A 9,653-nucleotide genomic window follows, 5' to 3' on the forward strand; every position below is an offset into this window, starting at 1 on the left:
CCATCCGACCGCACTTCTCTAGTCCGAATGACATCCCAATGTCAGTGCTGTAGATCCTGGTGGTGTGGATCAGTGAGTCGATGTCTTGCTCACTCTTGGCATACAGCTTGATGTCATCCATGTAGAGGAGGTGACTGATGGTGGCCCCATTCTTTAGTCGGTATCCGTAGCCAGTCTTGTTGATGATTTGGCTGACGGGGTTCAGTCCTATGCAGAACAGCAGTGGGGACAGCACATCTCCTTGGTATATGCCACGTTTGATGGACACTTGTGCAAGTGGTTTGCATTTGGTTTCAATGGTGGTTTTCCACAGCCCCATCGAGTTTGCAATGAAGGCTCTTAGTCCTGTTGATATTGTACATCTCTAAGCATTCAATGACATATATACATACATACAGACAGACAGACAGGACACCTTCTCATTCAAAGAGTTTTCTTTATTTTCATGACTATGAAAATTGTACACACTGAAGGCATCAAAACTATGAATTAACACATGTGGAGTTATATGCCTAACAAAAAACTGAAACAACTGAAAATATGTCTTACATTCTAGGTTCTTCAAAGTAGCCACCTTTTGCTTTGATTAGCCTACTGCTTTGCACACTCTTGGCATTCTCTTGATGAGATTTAAAAGGTAGTCACCTGAAATGGTCTTCCAACAGTCTTGCAGGAGTTCCCAGAGATGCTTAGCACTTGCTGGCCCTTTTGCCTTCACTCTGCAGTCCAGCTCACCCCAAACCATCTTGATTGGGTTCAGGTCTGGTGAGAGTGATGGCGCAGCACCTCATCACTTTCCTTCTTGGTCAAATAGCTCTTAAACAGCCTGGAGGTGTGTTTGAGATCAATGTCCTGTTGAAAAATAAATGATGGTCCAACTAAACGCAAACCGGATGGAATAGCATGCCGCTGCAAGATGCTGTGGTAGCCATGCTGGTTCAGTATGCCTTCAATTTTGAATAAATCCCCAACAGTGTCACCAGCGAAGCACCCCCACACCATCACACCTCCTCCTCCAAGCTTCACGGTGGGAACCAGGCATGTAGAGTCCATCCGTTCACCTTTTCTGCGTCGCACAAAGATACGGTGGTTGGACCCAAAGATCTCAAATTTGGACTCAGCAGACCAAAGTACAGATTCTACTGGTCTAATATCCATTCCTTGTGTTCTTTAGCTCAAACAAGTCTCTTCTGCTTGTTGCCTGGTCTTAGCAGTGGTTTCCTAGCAGCCATTTTACCATGAAGGCCAGATTCACATAGTCCCCTCTTAACAGTTGTTCTAAAGATGTGTCTGCTGCTAGAACTCTGTGTGGAATTGACCTGGCCTCTAATCTGAGCTGCTGTTAACTTGTGATTTCTGAGGCTGGTGACTTGAATGAACTTATAGTCCGCAGCAGAGGTGACTCTTGGTCTTCCTCTCCTGGGGCGATCCTCATGTGAACCAGTTTCTTTGTAGCGCTTGATGGTTTTTGCGACTGCACTTGGGGACACTTTCAAAGTTTTCCCAATTGTTTGGACTGACTCACCTTCATTTCTTAAAGTAATGATGAGACATTTTCCGTTGTTTCACACTTTTTTGTTCAGCATATAATTCTACATGTGTTAATTCATAGTTTTGATGCCTTCAGTGTGAATGTACAATTTTCATAGTCATGAAAATAAAGTAAACTCTTGAATGAGAAGGTTAGGGGTTTTGAGGTTATCAGATTTTGTTGTTACGCACAAAAATGCCTACGTGACTCTGAATGTCAGAGGGTTTGATTAAGTTCATTCTTATCATGCTTACAGATGCCGGGCGCCAGTTTCTCACTCACTCTGGCTCTGAAACAGTTCCTGTGTTATGGTTAAGAAGCAGAGTGTCCTCTCTCCTCAGTATGTGTTATCTTTGTGTTTACATTATGGACTGGACCAGTTCTATCTGGCTCAGTCCACACCCTTTTGCTTTCTCTTAATAAAGAAAGAAAACTCATGCAGAGGTCAGAGCTTCCCGGACAGGCAATGCTATTAGTTGCTGCCGAGGAACTTCTCCTTTTGCAAAAGCCATCAGAAAATGAACAATCCTCTCCGTGTGGTTTCTCTCAGGTTAAGGGAAGTTTCACCCAAACAGAAGGTGTCCAAACCTTTGGTCTACACACACACACTGGCTTGCCTTAAACCCAGAGGCTTTGAGACATTCATTTTAACTTTTAAACCATAGTATTTACTGGATATTTTCCATTTTCTATTATCTCTGATTACTCTCTGCCTTTCCCCCTCTAACACACACGTGTGATTTGTAATGCCCAGTTGCAATGTCTACTCTTAGCAGTTGGTGAAAATCATATTTAAAGCTAATTATAAATTTTGTATTTGGCAGAACTTAGGTAAACCTGCTGATTTGGCCCTCTGCAACAGTCCCTTATGTGGTGCTTTGGGGGAAAAAAGTTGCCCATCCCTGCTGTAGCTGTACAATGAAGCCTTGCATTTAAAATTGTGGTTGCTACAAGGCTCATCTTGTGAAAGTGTAAACCAGCCTGCTCCCAGTGTTTTAAGTCATGGTTAGCTAATATGGTCTCCTCTTTCTGTGTCACTTCTCATGTTTGTACAGATCCAAGCTACCTTTATCAATCACATTATAAATTATGTGTAATTGTGATTTGACTATTTTTCTGCATGATTCTGCCCTTCATAGTCTCATTTATATTTAGTGATCTGCTATCATTCTTGTACCGACTCTTTGAACTTTTTTTTCATCTTCTTGTGTGTCTTTGTCTTTTTTTTTAATGATCATTGGTTTTTTTTTGTCTTTTTAGGAAGGCCTCACCTTTTTTCCTGAACATTTTCTTTCCTGTTTTTATGGAATTTGTTCACTGCATTATTTATGGAAACTTGGGACCTGATATGTATTGACACAAACAAAATCCGTTTTTGTCTTCTTTTATGACATTTGTGTTTTGATTTCTTTTTTGTTATCATTAAAACCTCCAAAAAATACAAAAAAGTAGGAAAAACTTGCACAAACCTTGATAAGCATCTCTAGTTCCATCCTGAGGCTCATTACTTCAAGTGTGACTGCAGCAACTCTACCCACATCAGGATCTGTGACATCATCAGGAAAGCTCAGCCCATCTGGCTGCTGATTGGAGTAACCATAGAGACAGAGCACAGCTCGTCCTCCCTTGAAGATGAAAACAAAGCAGACAGAAAAAAATGCAATAAAAAATAAAAACTCTTAGCTAAATTTAAAAAACCTAATAAGCTCTGAGTTTACATTAATTGACTCCAAGTCTGAGAGAAAAATTCCACAGAAATTATTCAGAAGTGCTTTAACTAAATTGAAAGAATTTATTCCAATATTATTTTCTTCTGTCTTAGAGGGCAATACAAGCTTAATTTTACATCCTCATATATAATATAATTTTACAACTTCAATGCATATGTCACTTGAGAGTGTTGCCCCTCTAAAACAATAACACTTCAATAGATGTTATCTCATTAACTCACCCATTTTTGTTTTAAATTGTATTTTCTTTGTGTTTGCTCTAAAAACACTTACTGTTATGTTATAACAGTTACTTTTTTCTTTAGCTGGACCATTCAGGATCGTATGTCTGGTATGACTTTTTCATGCCTTTATATTTTATTTTTTGTATACAGGAAACTATTGAACAAAGCTGTTATGTAATGAGTCTATGTTTTTCCAGTATTGCTCAGTCTCAGCACTGGTAAAATTTTTAATGTAGGGGTTAAATGACACTACTGATCACAAATAACTCCAAAGGTTTTTTACATCAAAACTTGAGGCCAAATTATTGCCATCCAGATGAAGTAAAAAAAACAGCAAATTTTGTTACCAAGATGCTCAAATCAGTTCAATTCATTTCATTGATATGGCACCATTTCACAACTAAAGTCATCTAAGGTCACTGTACAAAAACATTCACATACATTATAAAGAGCCAATTAGTAAAAGTTATCCACCTAAGGAAGCAAGGAGATTGTGTTGAATCTTTACTTTGTTGCAATCTCCGATCAGGTCTAAAAACTTAAACCTCTGTATTGTTTGAGTTTAAAAGCAGAAAAGTGTCATACAGGACTTTTTGTCTCTAAAACACACTTGTAATCCAAGTAACTGATTGGATTAGTCAGGCTTCATTGATAAACATAACAGATTTGTCAGCATAACAATGGACAGAAACTAGAAACCCCTTTGCCAAGGCCACAGGGTGGAAAAAAATAAATAGTGCGATCCAGATCATAATCTGGATTACCACAAAAATTAAATCCATTGTTTTTTGTGACAACCCCAATATTTCCTGACATTTTCATCCAAATCTGTTCATTAGTTTGTACAAGATCTTGCTAACAGAAAGACAAACAAACCAAAACAACTTTCTTGGCGGCGATAACAAAAGGGTCATATGTTGGAGCAAAGTTTTTAACAAAGGGATTACCTGTGATCTTGACCTCTGACCCCATGAACTCAACAGACATCTTTGACCCATGAGGTGTGCAGCAGTACAGTTTGACATTCTTACATTACACTGTTGCAGAGTTTGAGCACTAGGTCAACTGTAACGTTGACCTTTGACCCCACGACATTGAATTCAGCAGTGATAACCCCTGATCCATGAGATGTCCAGCTGTCGAGTTTAACATTCCTATGTTATACAGTTGCAGAGTTGTAGCAAGGGCTCATCTGTGACCTTGACCTTTGACTGGATTACCACCAAAATCTAATTACTTTGTCGTTGTACCATATTTGATGTTTCCTGAAAATTTCAGGAAAATCCATTTATAACTTTGAGTTATCTTGTACACAGACAGACAAACAGATGCTACAGAGAACATAACCTCTTTGGCGGAGGTAATAAATATCTCATACTGACTAATAACTACCTAATGGAAGCATATATAAAGTAAAGAGTACAGGTCCAAGCACTGAACCCTGAGGAACTCCATCATTAAAGCAGGAGTAATACTCTATGAGAAGTCACAAAGTCGTCTCTCATTAGCACGGTTGCGAGACAAAAATTGCACCATTTTGTTCTCGTAAGAGCTTTGTCCGCCACTTTGCGACACAAGGCCCTGGCTAAATTTGTTCTCATAGAGTTTTGCGCCAAGTATTGTGATTGGTCAGAAGTTGTTGTGGGCGTGTATATGCGGAAAACTGGGCTTTAATGGAATCATTTTGCTTCTACTGCTCAACTGAGAAGCACCTGGCCAAGGCTGTTAGAAAATACAGCCATCTTTACAACTGTTCCAGCAAAACAAAAACAAGAGAGCTGAGAAGCCAGTTTTAACACTGTAGGAGGAGGGAGGAGCTTCCCAGGAGTTCTGAGCTGACTGTCTCGTGGCCTATGAAAGGTGTGTGAGCTAACGAATATCTCACAACCATACAACCGTGAACCAACCTTGTGACTTTTTATGGAGTATGCCAGAGCCTTAACTCTGGTGTATGAAGATTCATTTTTAAACACAAACAAACTGGGATCTATCAGATTAATATAAATCACTTTAAAGTAGTTCCTTTAATTCCAATATCATGTTCAAGCCTCTGTAATAAAATATTGTGATCAGTTGTATCAAATGCAGCACTGAGATCTAACAGGACAAGTATGGACACAAGTCCACTGTCTGAGGCCATGAGAATATAATTGGTAACTTTCACCAGGGCTGTTTCTGTGCTATGATGAGCTCTAAACCCTGACTGAAACTTCTCAATTAGATTATTACTGTCCAGATGTTCTCACAATTGATTTGCAACTATTGTGCCAAGAATTTTTGTGATACATTTGAATATCGTTTTAGACCTATAATTGTCCAGAGCTCCTGATTCAGGATCAGGTTTCTTAAGTAAAGGTTTAAAAAAGCAACCTTAAAGCTCTGGTACATAAAAAGTCATTAGAAACAAATTAGGCAGATCCAAATTGGGATTTTAATTAGAGAAAATACCTCTTTGAACACTCTGGTTGGGATAGGATCTAGCAGACATGTCGATTTTAGATGAAGCTATTATTTTTTACAATTCAGAAACCTCAACAGGACAAAAACAGTACAAACACAAGTCAGGTTCTAGTGACACTTCTAAAGCTGCCTAATCTGACAGGGAATCAGAGACAACAGTAGGAAGGATGGTGTGAATTTTCTATCTAGAGAGATCAGACTTTTCATTAGTTTAGCTACAGTACAAAACAAACTTGGAGTTGTTCTTATTCTCTTCTATTAAAAATGAGTAATATACAGTTTTAGATTTATATCAAACTTTATTGTATGTTAGCAGCCCATCTCTCCAAGTTACATAAAATTGTTTTATGTAAGCAGAGCACCATTTTCTTTCCAACTTTCTAGATGCCCGTTTAAAAGTGCGTTATTCTGAATTAAACCAAGAAGCCAGCTTCCTCTGACTGATCACTTTCTTTTTCAAAAGAACATCAAGTGATGTTTGCATTGAAGTTGTAATATTATCAATAACAAATCTCTACATCAAGTGTCAGAACCAGATCAAGAGTATGATGAAGAGAATGAGTAGGTTTGTGGACATTTTGGGTAAAAACAATCAACTTAAAATTGGGCTATGTTTAAGCTAGTACTTTCAACATCTTCATGAATACCTCACCATTATAATAAGTCAGATACAAAGTCTGAGAAAGATTTTTAAATAAAGGGCTGAAGGACAATAAATCTGAAATATATTGTTTTTATCCAAAATGTCTGCCAATTATCTACATACCTAAAAAAAAAAAATCTGATTTGTGAAGAAACATTCTGACTGTCAAAGAAAATTAGATCTGGGTCACATATGGGCAAAAAAGCTGAATTTGGGCCACTTTTGCCTGTAGTGTGAATGTAGCCAAAGATCCTAGAGGACATCGAGAAGAAAGCCTCCAATGATGAACTGCTAAATGAATAGCTCAGACAGCAGAAACCCAGTATGGAAGAGGAGAAACAAAAGGGAACCATCATGGAAAGATAAGCTCCTGAACAGAATGTACCACTAGCAGTCTAAGGAAGTGGCTGATATCAACAAATGCTACCAGTAGCAGCACAGAGGCACTAATCATGGCAGCACAAGTGCAATAGAGGCTGGGGTCTACCATATCAGACAGAACCCAAGATGCAGGCTGTGCAAAGCATACTATGCTCTCTCTAAGTGGCTGGAAAAGTGTACAGGAACATCTTTGCTGAGTGTGAGCTGGAGGTCCCGCAGTCAAAATGGGAGACTCCACTAAAATAAATGGACAAAATACTTTGCAGGCAGAAAGCAAATGGCAGATCATGTTTTAAGGGTTGTTAGAAAGACAAGGCTAGATAAAGCAGTGCATTGTGTTACAAGCTTTAAAAATACAAATTTAAATTAATATGTTTGATTGTTGTTGTTACCTGAATAGCATCAACGGTTGACTTGAACACAGGGTTGTTGTGTTTGACCGTCCTCCAGTACTTTGGCCTGTTGGGATTTGTCAAATTACAGCCATACTTTTCTAGGATGTTGAGTGCTGTAGAAAAGCACTGTAGGGATGCAAGGGTCTATGGAGGAAGCACAGAAGTTTAACTGTTTTCAGTGTCAAATTACAATTGAAACAGGCAGTTAAAACACACATATGCTGAATATACTTAATAAAAGTCAAAGGGAAACCATTAGATGAGGTACTAACGTACAAAGCAGAAGGAAATTTCAGATATACTAATAGAAAAGATTACAAAATGGGAAATAAAGCTGGCATGCTTTTAGCCTTTCAGCTTTGGAAGGCCCAATCCAGTTCCATAGTTGCTAAAGTCAGAAATTACAAAGACCAACCTTGTTGAAACCCACTAAGGAAATATCAAATGCTTTCTCAAAATACTATAAGCAGTTATATAAAAAACACAGAAACAAGAACTTCAGATAGAACATATCAATGACTTTCAGAAAACTCTTAAATTGACTTAATTGTCAAAAGTTGAAACAACTAAATTAGAAGAACCTGTCACAGAAATTGAAAAAAAAGAAACCATTGCTAAACTAAAAAATAAATCACCAGGAACAGACAGATGGGGAATACTACAAAGTGTTTATAAATTAGCTGAGTTTACATTATGCAAAGTGTACAATTGTGCAATAAATTCAGGAGATCCTCCATAGGGAGCAATTTTTGCAGTCTTACAAAGGAAAGAAAAAGACCCCATATGATGTAATAGTAGTTGAATTTAGTTGAATTAGATTTAGCAAAGGTATAGTCTATCATAGTTTATCTCAGTCTGTTCTGCTGAGGCCCTTTAATCGTAGTTTAGTTTATGTTAGTACATCTTAGTTTGTTTTTTTACCAGTTTACTTCAGTGTGACTTAGTCAATTTTATCCTGCCTTTGCCTGTTTAAACTTATTTTAGTTTAGTAGTTAGTTTATCTTAGCTTTTATCATGTCTGATCTGTTCAGCTGAGGTTTTTAAATCTTACTTTAGTTTATGTTATATCATAGTTTGGTTCTCCTCAGCTTATGTTTGGTTTCTCATGTTTTAGATATGTTTAGTTTCATGATTTCATTCTCATATTTTAGCTTTACTTTTGTGTCTTATTACCATCTTACAGTAGCTCATTTTGGATGTTTAGTTTTAACTTTATATTGTTGTGAGTGCTATCATGATTTCATGTAGATTACCTTAGATTTCATTTTAGATATTGTTGTGTGTGTGTTTTCATGATGACTCTGTATTTGTGTGTTCACATGTTGTAAGACACCTTGTATTGCCTTGTTGCTGAAAAGTGCTATATGAATTCATTTGACTTGACTAATAGCCGTCACCCAATCAGCCTCCTAGGCATAGACTATAAAATCTTACCTCTGTCCTAGGCATTAGAATGAATACAAAAGTATGAAAAAAAGCAAACCTGCCAGGTTGGGTGGAGAAGGAGGCCAACCCAGAGCGCAGACTCATGATATACAAAAAAAACAAAGTGCTGACGAGGCAGCAACACAAAACAAAAACTAAATCCAAGAACTAAGGCAGGAAGAGGACAACCAAGACATAACCAGGGACACCATGAGCAGACCAGAACACAAACAGAACAGCCCATAAACAAAGAGCAATGATCCAGCGGAGAGTGGAGAGAGTGACCGGGTTTTAAGCACAGAGGGAAATCAAGTGAAGTGGGCACAGGTGAGTGATAATCATTGCAGGCAGGAGGAGATGGGTGTGGCAGATAAACAAATGAGAAACTAGGGAGAAGAGAATGATGACCAGAACACAAGAAACAGAACATACAAAGACAAAACATGTAAAAAGGGTCTAAAATACAAAAGAAGTCAAAAAGAAAAAAAACATCACCCAAAATCCTGACAAAACCAAACAGTATTTATTTCAGGCCGTCAAGAAACAAGCAATTTAAGAAAGTTTTAAAGGTCAAATGAATTACAGATAAATTATTTCCGCATCCGTGAAGCTGCCACTAAATTATTCTTTGAGTTCAGTCAATTAAAAATGGGAGCTAAAAAAAGTGTTGCGTTCATATTTTTGTTCAGTATATTTTTACAAGAATATTTAACTCAAGGTTTACTGCCTTGAGATATATATAAAAAAAAAAAATTCCCTTCTCACCCTCCGCGGGTGGTCTTGTTTCATCCTCTGAGCTCGGGTCCTCTACCAGAGGCCTGGGAGCTTGAGGGTTCTGCGCAGTATCTTGGCTGTGCCTAGAAC

At 38.0% G+C, this 9,653-nt stretch overlaps 1 protein-coding gene across 3 annotated transcripts in view; it reads right to left on the reverse strand.

Annotated features, from left to right (window-relative positions):
- The window catches only part of LOC108250420 (E3 ubiquitin-protein ligase RNF31), an 82,459-nt gene that overhangs the window by 67,594 nt on the left and 5,212 nt on the right, over positions 1 to 9,653 (reverse strand). For all 3 annotated transcript variants that reach the window (XR_005234589.1, XM_037982056.1, XM_037982055.1), the window contains exons 3-4: positions 7,362 to 7,508; positions 3,001 to 3,156 (exon numbers count right to left, since the gene is read on the reverse strand). Coding sequence is in view for 2 of the 3 variants with exons in the window: in XM_037982056.1 (XP_037837984.1) it covers positions 3,001 to 3,156; positions 7,362 to 7,508 (303 nt within the window). In the remaining variant the exon portion in view is untranslated. The remainder of the gene's footprint in view (positions 1 to 3,000; positions 3,157 to 7,361; positions 7,509 to 9,653) is intronic.

Source organism: Kryptolebias marmoratus, linkage group LG20 (assembly GCF_001649575.2).
Source record: "Kryptolebias marmoratus isolate JLee-2015 linkage group LG20, ASM164957v2, whole genome shotgun sequence".
NCBI lineage: Eukaryota > Metazoa > Chordata > Actinopteri > Cyprinodontiformes > Rivulidae > Kryptolebias > Kryptolebias marmoratus.